This window comes from Vicugna pacos, chromosome 11, assembly GCF_048564905.1.
Source record: "Vicugna pacos chromosome 11, VicPac4, whole genome shotgun sequence".
Lineage (NCBI taxonomy): Eukaryota > Metazoa > Chordata > Mammalia > Artiodactyla > Camelidae > Vicugna > Vicugna pacos.
The window spans coordinates 68,203,385-68,224,729 of record NC_132997.1 but is presented as its reverse complement, the minus strand read 5'-3'; the positions used below and the strand labels follow the sequence as shown (position 1 = coordinate 68,224,729).

At 41.2% G+C, this 21,345-nt stretch overlaps 1 protein-coding gene across 2 annotated transcripts in view; it reads left to right on the top strand.

Annotated features, from left to right (window-relative positions):
* LIPA (lipase A, lysosomal acid type) overlaps positions 1-15,314 on the top strand; it is a 124,803-nt gene extending 109,489 nt beyond the window's left edge. For both annotated transcript variants that reach the window (XM_072971582.1, XM_072971581.1), the window contains exons 5-10: positions 73-182; positions 1,572-1,708; positions 4,406-4,552; positions 5,470-5,541; positions 12,899-12,970; positions 13,829-15,314. In XM_072971582.1, the coding sequence (XP_072827683.1) occupies positions 73-182; positions 1,572-1,708; positions 4,406-4,552; positions 5,470-5,541; positions 12,899-12,970; positions 13,829-14,062 (772 nt within the window). In that variant the 3' untranslated portion in view covers positions 14,063-15,314. The remainder of the gene's footprint in view (positions 1-72; positions 183-1,571; positions 1,709-4,405; positions 4,553-5,469; positions 5,542-12,898; positions 12,971-13,828) is intronic.
* Positions 15,315-21,345: the final 6,031 nt, after the last annotated feature.

The following is a 21,345-nucleotide window of genomic DNA, read 5'->3' as shown; positions in this document are numbered from 1 at the left end:
ACACACCTATTATTTGTACACTGTTGTATTTGTGTACAATGCATTGATGAAAGATCTTTTTTTGGATTACAGTTATGATGAGATGGCAAATTATGACCTACCTGCTTCAATTAATTTCATTCTGAATAAAACTGGCCAAGAACAAGTGTATTACGTGGGTCACTCTCAAGGCACCACGATAGGTATGTATATAATCAAGATTGGGGGTTGAGATGATGTCTTATTACAGGTTTGTGTTTGTTCTTAAAAGTGAAATATAAAAAAAATTATGTGAGTTCAGATAGGGTTTTATGTTTTTGGAGTTTTTTTTTTTTTTAAGTGCCAAGCAGAAATAATGAATAGGGCAAAGGATTTTGGTAATATTTAGTCTTCTCTGGAAATTCAGACTTAAACATAAATAGATGAACATAGTGTACGGTTCCCTTAATTGAAGGAATTAATGTAAACCCCAGCCTAATAACGTATTTTTCTAGTTAAGCAGTATGGGGATGTGACAGGGTAGAAAACAAGAAGTTTTATTAGTGCAGAGACTTATATACAGAAAACTACGCTGATTTTTCAAGTGAAGTAGACTAAAGCTACCTACAAGGATGCCATAGTACACTTTATTTACAGTTTTTAAAAGTCATCTGTATTTTATGTTGATTAGAAAAGTAATGTGCTTTCATTGTAAACAGAAACAGAAAATTTAGCAAAGTTTAAAGAAAATAAAAATTGCCTCTAATTTGAGCACACAAGAACTCCTATGATTAGGGACTGGAGACCTGTCCCATAATTTATTAAGTTCCCCCTTTTAGTGTGTACTGTGACTAATATCTTTGTGTTCCTATCACACAATTTCCTTAGAATACACGCCTAGGAGGAAATTACCTAGGAAAGGTACAAACACTTGGAAGTGTCTGGATATACACGGTTAGGTCGCCTCACCCTCACTCCCACCACTCTTTGCCTGCTTGAGAGGCTGCAAACAAAAAATAACATGGACACCGTTGCCTTCCTTCTTAGTAGCCTTAAGCGTTTTTCTTCATCTATATTCCTTCTCGCATGACTTGTCGACTTGTCTCTTTGCCCTGCTGCTTTCAAAGGAGACATTCTGGGGTCAAGTTTAAGGCAAGAAGTGACCTGAGAGTCAGCTAAAACATATTTTAAAGCTAGGGGATTCTAACTGCGGAAGTTCCTTTTGCGTCAGCAGCCACCAACTGCTTTGAGTGCGTTTGTTCATGGTCCTTAGGGATGGAGGGGAGCCGTGAGGGAGGGGGTGGAGGGGTGGAGCTGTTAGGAAGACAGGCTTTCCATCGCTGGCTCACAGTATTCAAGGAACAGAAAACATCTTCCGGTGTTAGCCATCCGGATTTCTTCCAGTGCATATCGGGGTTGAAAACTGAAAGGAGCACTTAAATGTTTGGTTCACCAAACTCGGTGTTGGGGTAAGAGTTCAGAGGCCCTCCTTTCAAGTGTTTGGCCTCCTGGCGGCTGCGTTGCTTGCGCGGTTCTCAGGTTGCCTCTGCCATTGCCTTTTCAGAGAAAGTCTCAGAAAATGGAATTCTGGTATTTTCTTTTTGTTCCCACAGGTTTTATAGCATTTTCACAGATCCCCAAGCTGGCCAGAAAGATTAAAATGTTTTTTGCCCTGGCTCCTGTGGTTTCACTTGAGTTCTCTATTGGTCCTCTCACTAAAATCGGACAAATTCCAGATCATCTCGCAAAGGTACTTGGGTTTCCGACCCCCAGCCCCAACTCCCTTTCATCACAGATCTCCTTTTCAGTTCTGAAGAACTGGCCTTTGGAGGAAGAAGGTGTGTCTTCCTCCTCTGCTTTGCTCTCAGTGGAACAGTGGGATTTCTTTATTGTTTTTCTTTCCCCCTTTCACTCCTACATCTAGAGGCTGGGGGGTCAAGAAGGTATCATTAACTCTACACTGGAGCCCCCTGTTCTCAGCCATGCAGCCCCCCACCCACTACACAAAGAGAGCATGAGGAAGGGCAGGAGAAGGCAGCTTAAACCTCCTTGAAGTTGCCCTTTATTACACATGGGGAGTCTGTGCAGAGGAGTGGGCGGGAGACAGGAGATGCTATTCCACAAGCCCTACCCTGGCCACGTGGAGGATGATCTGAAGGCACTGTTACTATTATATTTTATTATATGGCCCCTAAGCACAAGCCAGTAACTTCATCAGGGCTCAACCCTATAGCTGTGTGGACCCCCCAGCCTCTGCTCAAGGAAGAAGCAGTTTTTAGGAGGAGTTGTGAGCCAGCTGAGGTCAGATGGTCCATTATGCATGCGTAGTCTGTGTTTTATGTATGATGCACTTATACACACGCATGAAATCCCTTACAGGAATATACACTTAACATATTCGTAACGTATCTATTGGCCATTTAAAAGACATTCACAGGAAATACGGGCTATACTCTGACCTCAGAATCTGACTCTCACAAAAGATGGGATTCTCCGTACCAGTGACCAGACAGACACATAAGATGTGGACCCCTCTAACTGAATTTATTTTAAATACCTTGGATAAGAGAAGCTTTGGTTTTCATTATAAACAATTCAGAGATTACCCATAAAGTCCGCTTTAACTACAAGGCTTCTCCTAGGCGCTTCCTCAGAATTAAGCACCATGCTCAGTTTGGGGTCTTCTCCTGTAGACCCTGTGTGTGAATTGACATGCCTATCTCCAGAGAGAAATGTATTGTTTTGTTTAAATGTAGACAGCATCCAACTGTGTAACTTGAGTACCTCAATAAAGACCATATTTCCAGAGAAGGTCACATGCTGAGGTCCTGGGGATTAGAACTTCAATATATCTTTTTGGAGAGAGACACAATTCAACCCATAAAACTGCCTTTGTAGACATTGGGATTTTCCACTCCTGTCTGTGTCTCCAGAAGTGAGGCATTAGCAAAAATAAATTATAGTGGGGGGGGCAAATTTGGGTTCACTGTGAAGAAAATCATGTTCCTATTTCCTCTTACACAAACACAGGGAGATCTGCCTAAAGGCACAGTGACTGCCGTGGAGATAACCAAGCGCGGGTTCAGTGGCCGTTGGTCAGGGTCAGTGTAATCACTTCTGTCAAGGCCCAGATAGTAAATATTTTCGGCTTTGTGGGCCATCTGGTTTCCGTAGCAGCTACTAAACTCTGCCATTGTAGTGTGGAACCAGCAAGAGACGATGTGTGAAGAGGTGTGTCAAGACGTGAACACAGATGTTCTCATCTGTGTTCGTTATGTGTAAAAACAGGCAGTGCTGGCAGAGGGCGAATGGGGAGTTACCGTTTCACGAGTACAGAGTTTCAGTCTGAGATGCTGAAAAAGTTCTGGGGATGGATAGATAGTGGTGAGGGTTACACAGCAATGAATGTACTTAATGCCACTGAAACAGACACTTAAAAAACGGTCAGGATGGTAAATTTTGTGTTATGTGTGTCCTATCATAATTTTTTTTTTTAAGTACTAAAAAACCCCAAATGGCAGTGGGCAGGTTTGGCCTACTGGCCAGTAGAATCGGATTAGATGTATGTGCCCTAGGCAGATACCCCAATGACTGATCACAGTTTCAACAATGGACAGTTTCACAGTTCATCCAAGTCAGAGGAAACCTTTGGGGGTGGCCCTGGGATGAGTGATCATTAAGGCTCTCTCCCACTGTAGAAGTCTGCTGCAAACTTATTTGATTTTCTGCCTCCTTTTCTTCATCTGAGATTCACTTTTTAAAAACAATTTTTTCAAGATTTGTTTAATCTCATATAAAATTATTTTAAATGGACTTTTAAAAATGTAATTGTTTTTATTAATAATGACTTTTAGATATAACTTATCAGTGTTTTAGAAGAGTAAATTTTTAAAAAATTTATTGAAGTGTAGTTGATTAACAGTGCATCTGAAATACAAAACAGAAATAAACTCATAGACATAGAATACAAACTTGTGGTTGCCAAGGGGACGGAGTGTGGGAAGGGACAGACGGGATTTCAAAATTGTAAAACAGATAAACAAGATTATACTGTAAAGCACAGGGAAATATACACAAAATCTTATGGTAGCTCACAGAGAAAAAAATGTCTCAATGAATATAGATATGTTCATGTATGAATGAAAAATTGTGCTCTACACTGGAATTTGACCCAACATTGTAAAATGATTATAAACCAATAAAAAATTCAAAAAAAAAACCAAAAACAACAACAAAAAAACCCCAGTGCATCTGAGACTTTTTGATACACGTCCGTAATGTCTGCTTTTGCCTTTATAACGATATCGCATGAGTATCCTAGTTGCCAGTTCTCTTTTGAGGCCGTCTGTGGAGACTGTTGGCATGTGTCTCTGCTCCTGAGGGGTGTGTGTGTGTGTGTGTGTGTGTTCTGAGGTATACCATGCTGAGATGTTTTTTTATTTTGTAGGACTTATTTGGGGTGAAACAATTTCTTCCCCAGAGTAAGTTTTTGAAGTGGATAAGTACACACGTTTGCACTCATGTCATCCTGAAGGAGCTTTGTGGAAATGCCTTTTTTGTTCTGTGCGGATTTAATGAGAAAAACTTAAATATGGTATGTATGTTTGTACTAAGACTTTAAACTTTGAGTGATTCTATTTTATCTGTGAGCGTGCTTGTTTGTGTTGGAAGGTGTAGAAGAGGCAGGCATGATGACCTCATTAGAGCTCTAAAGGGTCTTTCATTTAAGAGGCACAAGAATGAACTGGGATGCCCTCTGCAACTAGTCTCAGACCAGCCTCCGTCAGCTTTCTACGTTTTACCTGCACGGAAACTGTTGAACAAGATCTGTCGTCATGTTAACTTCTGATATTTGTATTTATTCTAGTGATCTTTTTTCTTTTAAAAAATGACTCAAGTGTGTTGAAATTTGGAATGACCATTTACACACATACACTTACATGTGTGTATGTGTGTGTATGTGTGTGTGTGTGTGTGTGTGTATACATTTATTTATTTATTTTATAAAACATTAAACCCTTGGCCAGCAACATGCTGGTGTTTCTAAATACATCTGTAGTTTGTCATGTTGCATTTTGAAAACAGGTTTTAAAATTCTAGGATGAAGGCTCTAGGGAATTTCTTTAAGTAATGTTAATTTTTCTAGTTTCTAATGATCAAAGCAAGATGTGATTGTTACATAAAACTTTGGAAATTTAAAGAAATGTAAAGAAGAAAGAAAAGACCAGTCATCTCAACCCACAGAGCCCCATGGTTACGACGTTGCTGTATTTCCTTCATATGTATTCTGTGTGTGTGTGTGTGTGTGTGTGTGTGTGTGTGTGCGTGTGTGCTTGTACATATTTTTATAGGACAGATTTGTAATCAAAGGATTTTTTTTCCTGCTTTTAGTCTCATGTACATGAGATTGTGGCTTGGTAGTTTTTAATGCTTCCAGGTGCAAAATATGTTTATTATCAATGCCTCCTTCATGCTGTTTTCATTCTTTATTTTCATGTATTTATTTTGCAGTCTAGAGTGCCTGTGTATACAACACACTGTCCTGCCGGAACTTCTGTGCAAAACATGTTACACTGGAGCCAGGTAGGCATCCCAGGAGTGCGGTGGGGGTTTGTGGGAAATCAGCATTAGAAAGTTCTGTGCATTCCACGAAGCAAGCAGAAGGTCTGCGTACGCATGTGACCTGGTCTCCTCCCCCGGAGTCCTGGGTTCCTGTCACTGTGTGTGTGCGTGTTCCTATTATCCTCTCTGGGGCAGACTGTACTACGTGTGAGTCCATCAGACAGCCTTTGGGGTTGACTTGTTTTTGCTTTTCTTTTCCCTCCCATCTGTCAGTTTTCATTGAGTCCCAGGCCTATTTTATTTCTGTGTTGCTTCATAAAGCAATATTTTAGAGCAGCATTGGAGACAAGCTGCTGTTTCAGCATTAACCCATGAACACCATATGCCTGAAACATCAGTGGGTAAACCAGAGCTAAATCGATCATAGGTATAAATGAGAGCCACTGACTTTTAAAATAGATTTGTGACTGTTTTGTCACACATCAAAGAAGTAATGCACGTTCATTCTGGAAAAGTTATAAATCACATACAAGTAAAATAATAAAAATTCTCTTAAGGTGAAAAATGAAATTATTCTTTAATCCTTCACAGAGACAGAAAATGTGTAGCCAGAGATATGAAATGTCCTTGCATTCTACTCCATATCTCTTGCTGTACATCATTTCAGAAAGAGGTGGTTAAAGAAGTGAATAGAAATAATTGTGGAAATAGATGGATTTATTCTTCTACTTACTCTTTATTAGCTTCCTTTGTTTTTCCACCTGACAGTATGTCAGGGACTTGCTTCTACCTCAGAACATATTATTTGTACTATTTTCTGCCCTAAATTCTTTTCAAATATGAAGTAACTCGCCATTTAAGCTCCAAGCCAAGATGTGGTGGATATCTTCCACCTGGCAGTCATTGCTTGCATCAGAACCATGTGAGTTGCCTTTAAAAGTACATCTATTGACACAAATGAAACTATTTATAAAACAGAGACAGACTCACAGACATAGAAAACAAACTTGTGGTTACCAAGGGTGGGGGAAGGGGAGGGGAGGGTTAAATTGAGGGTTTGGGGTTTGTAGATACTAACTACTGTGTGTAAAATCGATAAAGCAAGTTCCTACTATATAGCACAGTATAAATGAATCACCATACTGTACACCAGAAATTAATACATTGTAAATCAACCATTTAAAAAAAAGTACATCTTTTAATAAAATATTGTTTTAAAAAAGTACGGGAAATTGGGTTTTTGGTGGAGATGTTCAATCCAGGCTTTTAAACACAAAGACTCCTGTGTCCCATCCCTAGAGATTCTAATTCATTTGGACTTAAGAATTTGTACTTTAAGTTTTTAAAAAACAGCTGTATCAAGGTATAAGTGACATACGATATTTGAAGTGTACAGTTTAGTATGTTTTGACCCAGACATAACATACACCTGTAAACCCATCACCACAGTTGAGACAGTGAGCATATCCATCACCCCCAAAGGCCCCCTTTAACACCCTCCCCACCCTCTGCCCTTCCAGCCCCGAGCACCTACCTACCTGCTTTTGTCACTGTAAGTTACTGGCACTTTCCAGAGTTTTGTCTAAGGATAATCATACAGTATATATTTGCTTTTGTCTGGCGTCTCTCATTCAGCATAATTATTTTGAGATTCACCCAACCCATGTGCATCAGTAGTTCATTCATTTTTGGTGCTGAGTGGAGAGAGTTTGTATTTTCAAAAGATTCCGCCCAGTAGACTCTTCTGCCCAGCCGAATTTGGGACATCACTGGCGCTTGAGTGTCCTTCCTCGGTTGTCCCAGGAACCCTGTCTGTTGGGAGTGCCGTAGTTCACCTCCCCCTGGACGCATCCCTGCCCAACCAGACAAGACTGTGCCTGAGGCTTTTAGCCCCTTTTAGTGACTGTGAGGCCCAGTGTTAAGTGGTCGTGACTCAGTGCCAGGGTCTGGTTTAGAAGAGGGGCCTGTGGAACACGGGCAGCTCATGACACGCTGAAGAGCAGACACTTCCCTCTGGAAGGATGTCCTGAAACCTTCCAACGTCTTCAGGTTTTCACCCACAAATGTCCATTCAGGCCCCTGCTTTTCTCCTCAGCCACATCTCTGTTTATAGTCACTTTTTCCCCTTTGTAGTCCTGGTCATCAAAATACCCCTATGTTTATGTACATTGTTACCCTCTTAGCTAATGGACGTCTTCCAGAAAGGCCCAGTTTCTGCCCCTCAAGGATCAGTGCACCCTTGTGTGGAAGACGATTGTCCTAGGCTGAAGGCAGATGCTGAAATACCCATGCGTGGCCTCTCCAGGCCTCAGCAGAGCACAGATGACTGCCAGGCCTGGCCTTTCAGAGGCTCTTAGGAAGGGGCGGCCAAGGCTGTCGGACTGCGTCCTCCGTTGAACGTCACAGCTTGGCATTCCTTCAGCCTTTTGTCTCGCAGGTTCCTCTGGGGCGTTGGGTTGGCCGTAGAGCCCGGGGACTGGCTGCAGTCCAGGCTTCTGCTCTCGTTCCAGCCCTTTTATCAAGCAGCTGGCTGAGGTCAAAGGCCACAGGCTGAGGTTCAGAGCACTGCTCTTGCGCCCAGTGGTGACCTTGCGGTTTTAGGTCCTAACCGCACTGGAATGTGCCCCACAGACATTTCTGAAGCCAGAGTCACTGCAGAAGCATCCCTGCCATTTGCTCTTCTGCCTCCTGTGTCATCCCTTTGTCAAGAAAATAGTTGTTCTGTGCAGCTGTTCATGGGATCTTCTTGATTCTCCCCACTCTGGGCTGTTGGCCAGGGCTGCTCCTCTCTGCCTGTGCAGGACACGCTGGTGCAGGTGGCCCTGGGACCTGCTGGGAGCGGCTTCTGCTGAAGGTGTGCAGGGCCTGGATGCTGGCAGGCTTTGGGCGACAATTCAGGTGTGAAGTTTGGGGGTGCCTTTGAAGGCCATTTTATCCATAGTATGTTTTGAAATGTATCTTATTTTTTAAGTAATTAGCGTTCACTTCTCAATAGTTGTAAAGCCTAGTTCTTCACTGAGTTTTTAAATTTAGTTTGTAAATCTTACTCTCTTTATAAAACTCACAAGTTTCAGAGAACCCTCCAGAATCTCTGGCTCCCTTGCTGGCTGTGCCCAGAGCCAGGAACTTGCTCCTATTTGAGGAAGGCCAGCCCTGATGTACCTTTACAGTGCTGTTCAAAATTACGTAGGGCTTTATATAAAATACCAATTCTTGGCCTGCCAAAGACTTGTTGAGAGTCAGAATTCCTGGGGGTATGTCCCTGGGATCTGTAATTTAGTAAGTACTACATATGATCTGATGTTCTCTATGATTTGAAACCTCCTACTTAAGAAAAAAAAAACAAACCCAAATATTCATTAGGTAAGCTCTTTAACACTGTAAAAGGGCGTTTAGTATAATTTTTATTATACCCATAATATATATTCATTATGAAGTTTTTAAAAATACGTGAATACAAAGAAGAAACTATATCACCCATGTGTCTACCACCAGGGGTAACTATTATTAGTATTTGGGTATCACAAGGAGGTCAGATTTTTCCTTTACCCCTTTGGGGTTTCTGACTGGTATTGACATGGGGCAGATGAACAGGAGAAAAGCATATGAATTTAATTTACGTGTACATGGGAGCCCTCACAAGAAAAATGAAGACCCACAGAAGTAGCGAGACCTAAGTGCTTATATGCGAGGTTGAACAGAGAGTGGCAGTTGTGGGAGACTTAACAAGAAATGAGACTTATTTTCACAAGGCCTTTCTGTCCAGATTTCTCCCAGCTTCCACTCTCAGACTCTGGTGATAAGAACGTCTCTTCCTTCTGGTGTAGGGAGGGCTTCTTTCACATGGGAGCCTTGTCTCTGCTTTTAGGAAGAAAAAGGAAGGTCAGTGTCCTTGCATCTGCTGTTTTTCTAGCGCCTTTAACTCAAAGTCATCATCATGGAAAGCAATGTATTTTGTGGTGGCATGTCCTGAACTCTTTCAGTGTAATCTTATCATTTTTTGGTATAATTATTTCTGTGACAAAAGTAAGATTGTGCTACATACACTTTTTAATAGCTTTATTTTTTGTTTAATTAAACAGCATTGTATTTCTTAGATACAGGCTAAGTTGCTGTATCAAAGACCCTAAAATACATCCCCTAAATAAATAGTTCTCCTTCTCCGGATTCAGTCCAGACATCAGAGGCACATGACTGTGGTGGTGGAGTGTGACTGTCCCCTCTGCACTGGAGCAGTGCCGTCCCTGGGTTGCTGGTGTCTTCTGCCTGGTTGAAGCCAGGTCACCTCCATGGCAGTCCCAGCCCACAGGAAAGAAGCACAGGAGGGAGGTGGTTGCTACCCTAGCAGCCATGTGCTTAGCAAACACTTTAGGGATTTTATTACTGAAAGGAAGAAGGCAAGAATGGGCATTGGGGTGGGGGAGCAAGTAGCGGTGTCTGTCATAATCAATACTACTTTTTCAGGTCAGTAACTAAATTTTAAAATATTTATAACTGAGGACAGTTTTTTGTTGCTTGAATTTATTATTATTACTATAATAGGTTTTTTGGCAATAATGAAGCATCTTGGGGCAAATATTCTTAAATCAGAGATCTATTCTTACAAATGAGGCAGATTACTTTCTTAGGGTACATTGCAGAAGCAGACTTAGCAATCAGAGGGTAGGCATAGCTTTCAGACTTCTAGACTGTGTTATACTTTAGAAAGATTGGACCTGTTTATACATTTTCATTACCAACAGGATGTAAAAATTGTTTTTAAATGTCGCTTTAGAAACCATCTCTCCTAATAGTATAAGCATTTCCACCTGATCTTTATCCACTTATGATTATCATTTAAGTAGGACCATAGCGCATGTTCAATTTTATTTTCTGACTTTTCTCCACTGAATATTATTTATAAACAGTTTTCTCTTTCTGTTATATGTATGACAGTGGTATGCTATTGTGTATATTGATGTAAAATAATATATTTCCCTCCTCCTGAGATGCCCTTTCGGGGGGGTAGTTTGAAATCTGTGACTCTGAGCACAAAAGTCAAATCTGAAGTTTAATCTGAATCTAGGCACATTTTCCCTTTGTATTCTACACTCACTCCTGGTGCTACTTATAAATGCTAAAGATGTATGTGAGAAAGTGACAAACTGAGGTCTGTCTACAGGGGCAGGACAGCTTCATTGATATATTTTCACTGACAATTAGAGCTAGGGAACAGATGCACTAACAGGTGCTGTAAATCCATATTTTATTCTGCTTGTTAAATATGCTACAGGTATTAATATCTGGCATTGGCAATGGTGAAAACAGATGCTAAACATTTCCCATGTAGTATCTAATATCACATTGTCTTTTACTACATAAACCAGTAGAATTTTACTTAATTGAAGCTTTTGCACAGCAAAGGAAACCATAAGCAAAACAAAAAGATAACCTACGGAATGGGAGAAAATATTTGCAAAAGATGAGACTGACAAGGGCTTAATTCCAGAATATAAAAACAGCTCATAACTTGATAACAAATGAACAAACAACCCCTTCCAAAAATGGGCAGAAGCCCTAAAAAGCAATTCTCCGTGAAGACATACAAATGACCAATAGGCACATGAAAAAATGTTAAATATTACTAATTATCAGAGGAATGCAAATCAAAACTACAATGAGGTGTCACTTCACACCTGTTGGAATATCCATCGTTCAAAAGTCCACAAATGATAAATGCTGGAGAGGGTGTGGAGAAAAAGAACTCTCCTACGCTGTTGGTGAGAATATAGTTTGGTGCAGCCGTTACAGAAAACAGGATGGAGATTCCTTAAAAGACTAAAAATTAACTTGGCATATGATCCAGCAATCCCACTCCTGGGCATATATCCAGAGGAAATCTTAATTCAAAAAGATACATGCACCCCAATGTTCATAGAAGCACTATTTACAATAGCCAAGACATGGAAACAATCTAAATGTCTGTCGATGGATGACTGGATAAAGAAGTTGTGGTATATTTATACAATGGAATACTACTCAGCCATAAAAAAGATAAACTAATGCCATTTGCAGTAACATGAGTGGACCTGGAGATTGTCATTCTAAGTGAAGTAAGCCAGAAAGAGAAAGAAAAATACCATATATCATTTATGTGTGGAATCTGAAAGAAAAAAAAAAGACAAATGAACTTATTTACAAAACAGAAACAGACTCAGACATAGAAAACAAACTTATGGTTACCAGGGGCAAAGGGGGTGGGAAGGGATAAATCAGGAGTTTGAGATTTGCTAATACTAACTACTATATATAAAGTAGATAAACAACAGGTTCATACTGTATAGCACAGGAAGCTATATTCAATATCTGGCAACTATATTCAATAGAGAATATAGATTCTATATACATATATATACTAAAAAAAAAAAAGCAGTTCTGACAAAGAATGTCTAGGTTTTTCCTGTTTATAAGGCACCACCCTCTGGCCAAAGCTTAAACAGTTTCCAATTCATTTGGCTAATTTTGGATTTAATTCTTGACATATTTTTAACTTGAGATTATAGAGGAGGTATGGATTTGCATTATTTCAAAATATACAAGTAAGTGACTTTTTGATAATATTTTTAGATCATGATATTCTAGATACGCATACACTTAAATTTCATACACAGTATCATTTCATGGCTCTAGTATCCCCAACTAGTTAGAATTGTTCTAGTGTGCAATACAATTTTGTGATTATACTGGTACTGATACTCAAGAAAAAGTGTTAAATAAATAAAATTATTATAATATTAAATAATACAACTTGTCAAATAAAATGGATATGTAGGAATATGATGGTGATTATGTGTAATTATGTATAAATATATTAATGTACACATGACATAGTGTTAATATAAATCAATATAAGTATGTTAATATATAATTAATATATTTACATACTAATATAAAAATATTTTTCCACATAAATACATATTTATAAATATATATAAAAGTAGATTAATCCATATATATTATGTAATATCTATTTCTTTCCCAGGTAAGACATTTAGCACTTTGAAAAAGTTTAAGATTCAAATTTCAGTCAAAAACATCACCATAAAATTTCTCCAATGGTTGCAATGTTGACGAGTTATCATTCACAGCATATATGTGTGGCTGCTTATTGTGTCATGTAATAGCTACTTTTCAATCATAGCATGAGAAGTTGAGTCATTTAGGAAAGGAGAGAAAAATAATGCCGTTTTATTTTAAATTGCAGTTTGGAAATGAAGAACAAATCGGGGTATTGGTGTAAACTTGGTTTCTGAAGACATGGCTAGCTCTACCAACCTGTGGTGTTATCTCAAACTTCTGTGTTAGATAACATTTCCCCCCCCAATTATTTTCTCTTTAGAGTGTTAAATCGCATAAGTTTCAAGCCTTTGACTGGGGAAGCAGTGCCAAGAATTATTTTCATTACAACCAGGTAAAGTCTTCCAAGTCTTGGAATTAACATGAGCCCTGAAAACTCATTGAGGAAGCCAGTGTGAGGTATGAGAGTTCTGGCTGGGCTCAGGTGCTGTGGGAGATGTTTGGGAGCGTTGACTATACATGGTCCTCCTTTTCCCTCTGTCAATCCCAGAACAGCGAAGCTTTGCAGTTTGTGTTGTGGACTTTGTCCTTCCCCTGGCTGTGGGTCAACCACCATCACTCCATCACTGTCATCCGTCATGATCAGCATACCTGGTAGCTGGGGGGGGGGGTCTTGGCCAGATTGCATTGCTTAAGCCGTTTTTTCCATATGCAGATAACTTGACCATTTTTTGAGTGCAAAGGGCTCTAAAGTGTGAGGTACTCTGCCCATGTTTTTCTTATGTAAGTCCCACAATATCCCTGTGACATAGATGTGATTATTATAATTACTATTAAAGAGAAGGAAACTGGGACTTAGAGAATTTCTGTGACTTGTGTCACATCCCAGAAGGTGGAGAGGTGGAGGGGTATGACTCCAGAGTCCCTTCCCAACCGCTTTGTTTGGTTCTACAGCTCGGCATCAACTGCCTGGGAGGAGGACGCCTTCCTCCCAGGGGATGAAATGTGTGACCATGCCCAGCACAGGGTAACAACTCCTATGTATGCATAGCAGTGGTTATGGTTAGTATTCTTCTGTTGTGGGTTAGGCTGCTTCTGGTCCCAGTAATAGCAACTCAAATTAAACTGAGAACAATTTTCAAAATTTAGTCTTTTAGTCTCAGATCAGATTTGCTAATCAGTGTTTCATGGAAATTGTATTTTGGTCAATTAAAACAACAAAGACAAAGCTTTCCATGGGTTTTTATTACAGAGTTACCCTCCCGCTTACAATGTGAAAGGCATGATGGTACCGACCACTGTCTGGAGCGGGGGTCAGGACTGGCTCGCGGACTACAAGGACGTCACTGTCTTACTGACCCAGATCCCCAAACTGGTGTACCACAAGCACATTCCTGAGTGGGAGCATCTAGACTTCATCTGGGGCTTGGATGCCCCGTGGCGGCTCTATGATGAAATGATAAATCTAATGAAGAAGTACCAGTGAAAGCCAGACTGGAGACATTTACTGTCAAGTCATGTCAAAATTTGTTTGCTTAATTTCTCTAAAATACTTTTTCTTTCCCAATCCTTTTGTATTTTTAAATCTAAAAAATTTATAGCATTGAAGATGCCCAGTTCTCTCCAGTTAGGATTAGAACTGCATCTGCTTTTTTAAGGTTTTTTTGGTCTAATCATGGCCGAATATGAAGCTGGTGTCTCAACCTCCCTTTTAAAATGTCACTGCCTTGTGAAAGATTGTGACCATTCTGTTTATCCTTACAATTTAGAATATGTTGTATTCCCTTTTTACCCCACCACATAGGACACATTGACACAAGTTGGAATTTTTAAGCTGTGCTGTTCATCAGTAAATAATCTGACACTGACTTGAACTAAGCTCTGTGTATAAGTACCCAGTTCTCATCTCTGCCTTAAAGGGCTCTCGGTTAAATGGCCTTGTATTTAGAGATCTAAGTGACACCTTATATTCTCATGCAGCAGGTACAGAGTCAGATGCAGGGACACCCCAGCTGTGTCAGTCATAACGATTCCATCAAACTTAACTGTGAGAGCTGCTCATTAGCAAATGTTGAAATTGCTCTGATCAAGTGAAGTAAATTGCTGGAGCCTTCAAAAATAAATTACATGCATCAGCAACAAGAACAACTGTATCTGAAATAACTTGAAGACCAATGCACCCAGTCATCTCTATCTGTGAACTCTTAAATGTGTGGCAGGCCAGCAGTCGAAGGCCATCGGTCCACTCGTTTGAGAAGGAAAGTCCTGTGGAGAGACAACACCACTATTTTTCCTGAAATTAGTGTACTCTTCACCAGCTCCTGTAGCCCAGTGATGATATCTGTGAAGCAGAAGCCCAAGGCTGCCCAGGAGGGACGTCCTAGTTCAGTCTCACACAAAAGGAACGTGAACATGAATGTTTTCAGATTGAAGCTCAGGGATTCATTTTTTTTTTAGTTTTGTACGTGTCCAGATGTTTGAGACTCCTGATTTGCATCCTGGTGTCAGGAAGCCTACGTCCACCTGCCTCTCTTGCAGCCCTGTTCACTTACAATACTCTCAGATGGACAGAGTGACCACTGCACTCTGAACAATTGCTGTTTTTCTGATATAGCTACTTTAGCTGCGGTAACAAATGATACTTGACATTAATGTGTGAAGACAGCATAATACTGCTTTGTTAAATTTGAAAGGTCTTGTTTAAACTTTTCAATAAAGCTCAGCTTCCTAGACCTGAAGGATTATGTGCATGTGTGAGTTCTCCTTTACTTAACAGTCATCCTCAATTTCCCTCTCTTCTTTCGGCAGGACTTGTGCTTTCTTTCTCATCTTTTCCCCTTCCTCCTTACTCCTTGTAAACTTCACTGATACTGCCCATGAACTTTTGATTGTCTTCCAAGGGGCGGAGGGTGGTCTTAAACCTAAGGAAGGGTGGGGAACGCTTTGGAAATCCCACCGAGTCCACCGAGCGAGGCTGTGAGTGGGGCTAAGCTGTGACTAGCCCCATCTGCAAGTAGTGGCCGTGGATTTAAGGACTGTCCAGTCAGCTCTCTCCTTGAACAAGTGAAGCAACCAAAGCTGGCAGAGACATGTCCAACCATAGGACCCCCAAAACATAATTTGGGGGTCTAATGCGATTTCTCCCAACTACTCTGTGAGCCTGAAGATATATCATCTCCGTATACCCAGAATTGAACACAAAGCCTGGAATAGTAGCGAGTCAATAAATTATGTGGACGGACAGAATGTGTGAAAAAAAAAATGGATGGACTCTGTCATTTAGCTAAGTGAAATTAGATGCACAAGTCACATCTGGGAAGGTCTGAGGTGGAGTCTGCTTTTTCACAGCAACCATAGAAGAGAGTAAAATTATACTAGTTGTGAAGGATACATGTCCCCAAAATCCTTGTTGGCATTATGTCAACCTAAAGAAAGAATGTGCCTTTCTCTTTGACCAAGGCAAATTGGTTTGGCTAACCAAGTACAAGATTCTTGGGTATAAGGCCAGAAAGGAACGGATAGTGAGTGGATGTTTTTGTTCGGTTTCCGTCCGTAGTGGGAGAGAGCTTGTTGGAGAATGGCTTCTGTGCCATAGGCACCTTGGGTTTCCTTCTTTGGTTGTGCCGTGGAGTCTCCCTCAGGTGCCTTTGAGAACCTGCGGTCAGTAAAGCTCCCATCACCAGACTGTGGGAATGAGCAGAGGCTACGTTCTACAGAGTCCACCTTTTTATTGGAGTGTTTTTCTCTTCCTCTCCATCCTCAGCTTTTCTCTAGGGATTTTTCTTCAGTACGTGGGCCAGTCTAGAAGTGGAGATGTTGCATGGTTGTTCTTGCCACATTCGGGTTACATGGTGCGTTTGCCCTAATGGGCAGCTTCTTGCCCCTGGCACAGCTGCATAGGCTCTTATGTCCTTATGTCCCTAGCTGCATTCATGTGGTTTTGTCTCCTCATTGGCTCAGAGTGCAGAAGAAGCTTGGAGCTGGTGCCTTAAGAAGTCCTGTGACCAGTTGGTAGGCGTTCTGACTGTTCTTTTCCACTGAGTTTGATATCTATTGTTTTGAGCAGAACACAAAGATCTTCACAGACCTCCAGGGTAAGGAGAAGACGAGTTAATATTCTGTCAGCTTGGAACTTGAAGATCCTGGGTTTACGTGGGCAGTGCCACTAAGTGAAGTCACAATGGAGAATGAAGCCATTTCTTTCTTTCCCACTTGCCATAAGAGGGCGCACTCAGCTTTGCTTCCAGACCTTTCAGGGACAGTCAGAGAACTTGGCTGATTCAGGAGCCAGTTGGTAATTTGCGAATTGGTTAAAACTAACCACGTCTGTGGTCATTTCTATCCAGGATCACGACTGATTCTTGCCTAATGCGTAACATCTGAAGACTGTTCTCAAAGAATAACTGTGTCCCAAATGGGACATGAAAATAAAAACTTGCCCAATGGATAAAAGTGGTCAGAACCTCAGACCTGAGGGAGGAAGTGGGGAAGGCTTTAATTGAGGCTTCATACCTATTAAGGACCAAAGTTTAGCTACTGATATAATCTCCATACAATGATCATTTTGTGTTTGTGGGTACTAAAAGTGTTAATTCTTTAAATGTAAACATTTAAAGTATTCTGTAATTTTAACTCTTGTCATTAATTTTTTTTAATATATGGAGAGATTTAAAAAAAAAGTGACCCCCCCCAAAAGGCAGCATCAGTTTACAATAATTCTGATTTTTAAAAAGTCTGTCAGTAATTCATTCAAGAGTATTGACCGAGTACTGATTGTGCTGTGCTAGGTGCGGACTTCAAATTCAGTTCCAAGCTCAGCAAGTAAAGTTCTTTCTCTGTCAACTTGTTTCAGTGGTGCTGAAACACGTTCTTTGCATTTTTACACCGTGCTTTCTGGGTGTTTAAAGACTTCTCATAAGGCTTTGGTCTCTGTAACACCTCTTTGACAGATGAGGCAAGTATTTTCTGTGCTTTCTAGGCAATGGTATGCCTTTAAATGAGCATGATTTTATATGTTTTAACTGTCTTCAGCAGGTTGATGAGAGTTCCAACAATATCAGTAGCAGCACCCCCTTACATGTGACATGGACGGATCAAACCATAAAGAGAAAATGTTTAAAACCAAATGTGTATCAGCATCTGTGTCAAACAGGGCATCAAGGAATCCTAGGGGAAGCCAACACCCACCCATATTCTTCATCAGTATCCCCTGCTGTTTTGGTGTGGTAATTAATGCTTTCTGAGTCTTCTGTAAACTACCCTATAAATGCAACTTCGATGCCCCACTCCAACACCAAGCTCCTCCGGTGGAGGTACCCACCTTGAAACTGACACAGACCAGGTTCTGCTCTCAGTTTGGCTGTAACTTCCTGTTGAACCCTAGCTAGTCTTGACTTTTCTAAGACTGAGTCTTCATCTTTACATTGAGGGATTAGATACTGATCTTTGAGATTACTCCACCCTCTATGCTTTTTACGTGTCATAGCTGTTAAGATATTGCAACACTTCTCATCTCTGATACCCAGGAATAATCGTTTTGGTTATAGATGCCAAGACAGCCACACCTAATTTTGGAAAGAAAAAAAATCATAAAGTTCACACAGAAAAAGAGATTATATCATTGGTAATGGGCTTTGCCGACTACATATTCTGTTTTTTTGCAGGCGATGGTGGAGGGGGGGCATCATCCAAAATCTTTTGGTGAGTTGGTACCAAAAAGCTTCAAGATTGTGTTAAATATGCACAGACCTGAATGTTGTACTCTCAGGAAAGTGATTTGATCTCTAAGATAGTGAGGGAAGAAGAACTCCTATCCTCCAGTCCTGTCAGAAAGACCCCCTCAAGATAAAAATGACACACAGGAGGTCAGAATCAACTGGAGAAGCACAAGAAATAGTGTGGACAAAAATCCTAATACCATCAGAAGTCAGTAATACTTTTGAATACTATGTGCGAAGTATAATGCTTGATATTGTGGGGGAAAATCCTGGAAGATAGACTCTCTGCCCTGAAAAGACCTATTCATCTAGTAAGTCATTAAACACATTTTGTGCAGATTGAAAGTTTTTCAGAGGTGCATGTTTGCCAGTTCAGGAAATGATACCACTTTAGTGAAGACTAAATAGGGTTCAACCTTATTTGGGTCTGTTAAGTGACGCTGGTTTTGGTCGACCGTCATGTTGTGCCCACTTTTTCAGCATCCTCCATGACATAGAGTGGACAACTTTTGAGATTTTAACTGACTGCTTTTCCCTGAGATGACTGCACTTGTGTGTTAGACACAAAGTTCTGTCCTGGGTGGCTTCATTGGCTGGAAAGGGAGAGAAGCTGGTGGCTATTCTCCAAAGTGCTGCAAGTAAGAGGGGCGAGCCTGGGCCAAGCAGCCTGAAGCTGTGGCTTCCAGGGTCTTGCTGCACAGGGCTGTGTGGAGAATATTCTAACACACTTAGTGATGGAGGCTGGAAGAATCAAATTAAAAAAATAACAGATTGGTTGGGGCTGGGGGCTCAAAGGAGGCAGTCCTGATAGCAGTCTATTTGCTAAGCCCAAATTAAGCAAATGAAGCCACCCACTTAAAAAATCTGTGAGGGCATCCAAAGCATCCAAGCATGCGAGTTGAAACCACAAGAAAAGAACGGGATGTGCTGAACAGAAATTTGAAGGTTGATTGAATTTCTGTTGAGGGCAAATCTGAGTGATATTTTACTCCTGAGAAGAATTGGTATGTCTGAGAAAGTGAGCTTTGATGGTCCCTCTGGAGCACGGAGGGACCCAAGAGTTAAGGCTTAGTAAATGGCATAAGATACATTCAATGGTGTGGTGTAGTTCCCCCCCCATTTTTTTTTAAATCAGAAAAGTAAAGGAGAAAAAGCTCTCCTCTTCTTTCTGAGATGCTGCTTGAGTTCAGCAAAATTTAAAGGTAGAGCGATGTCTACCAGGAATGGGAAAGAAAGTGCCAGAGTTGCCCTAAAAGTGAATTACAAAGTGCATTGGAGGAAGGGGAAGCTTGAGGAGCAGCCTAGAAAGGATGAGTATACCTGGAAAGTAACTGGAAGAAACCGACCCCCCAGGCTAGAGGCCAGGGGCCTTCGTGGTACCTGTCTTTGCTACCATTCAGATGTCCAAGCAACATTAGAAAATTCATCCTCTTTCATTTTTAGCTTTGGCTCTCAAGAAGCTCAGAGATGCTTCTGAACCTTTATCTCATCAAGACACAAGCAGAGTATCATAATATTCTTACAGCAGACTGAAGTTAAAAAAATAAAAGGCTGTGCTGGGGCTGGAGGCTGGGTGCTCCACAGAACAGGCACCTAAGGAATATCTGTGTTCTACTGGTGGCAGTTTAAAGACGTTCTGAATTATGAGCTGACCTGTTACAGGGGTGTATGTGTGTACACACACACACACACACACAACATCTCATCTCTCTCACATATATGTTCTATATTAATACATAATTATATATTATAAATTAGCCTATTATATATTTCTAGGCTTATATATTGGTCTATATTTTGTACTTATGTCCTCATAGCATATGGCTTTGTGTCTTTTATTTCCCTTTATGTAACTTTATTTGATTTTAATTTCAAACTTCCTCAGTTATTCTTTAGGTGAAGTGTGGAGTACACATTTAAAATAATACGTCTTATTTTGTATGTTTACTGTGTTCCAGGCACTTTACTTTTATTTCTGTAGGACTACAGCAATACTAATAATGTCTACTTCTTGGTAGTGCTGCAAATCCAGCTCTTGTAAGGACTGGATGAAATCACTTCAAGTAAAACACTTCATTAATGCCTAGTGGATGTTACATGGTAGCCTTATTATTGTTATTATTATTATCACTACTACTACTACTGTTTTCTCATTTAATTCTTGCAGTAGCTTCATGAGATGGCTACTACTGTTATTTCTCTTTGGAAAGGGAAGATAAGAAAATGCAAAGCTTTGAAGGATGAGGCGCTGGCCCCAATCTCACAGACACAAGGAGAGACGAAGCTAGGATTAGGGGTGTTTCCTGGCTTCAAAGTTTCCGTCCAAAACTTCTACCCTCTAGGTGCCCCTTGGGTCGCAAGTCAGGCCCCCGGGTCAACCGCAGAGGTTGCTTTTCATGCTAGTCCCGGGGTCCCCGAGATCTAGTACTGACTTCCTTACGTTCAGTCCCCGCCGGTCAGCGGTCAGCCCCAGTTGGTGACAGAAACACAGAGGTGGGGGCGGCCTCGCAGTTGTGCTTTCTGAGTCCGTCATGGTTTGGGAGAAAATGGGTCGAGGACGTGGGACATTGGGGCCGCGAAGCCAGCGGAGGGAAGGGCAGGGTGGGCGGGACATCATCTGTTCAATCAATGGCCTCCTGTGAGGCTTCAGGAATGCGCTGATCCCTTGACGAACAAAGTGGATAGTTTACTAATTTCACTGCTTCCACCCTAATTGAGATGCGGCGGCTTTTCAGCCAGATCTGGGCAGGCTCTGGATGTTAAATCCTTCACTTGACCTTTTTTTTTTCCCCTGTAAAGTGAAGCCTAGCAGTCGTGGTCCCTCTTTCTTGTCCCGACGCCTCCCGGTTTTTGTCGGCGGTCTGGGCATCCCGGGTGCGCCGCGAAGAAACGACCCGCGTGTCAGGTTTTTGGGCTCCTCCGGGAGAGTATGGGTGCGGTGGGATCTGGAGCTTTCCGCGAGCTGGCGGGGACAGCGCCCACGGGAGACACTGGAACTGGAGGAAGTTCCTGTCCTGCCACCCTTCCCGTCTGATTTCTTGCGCTGATTGCC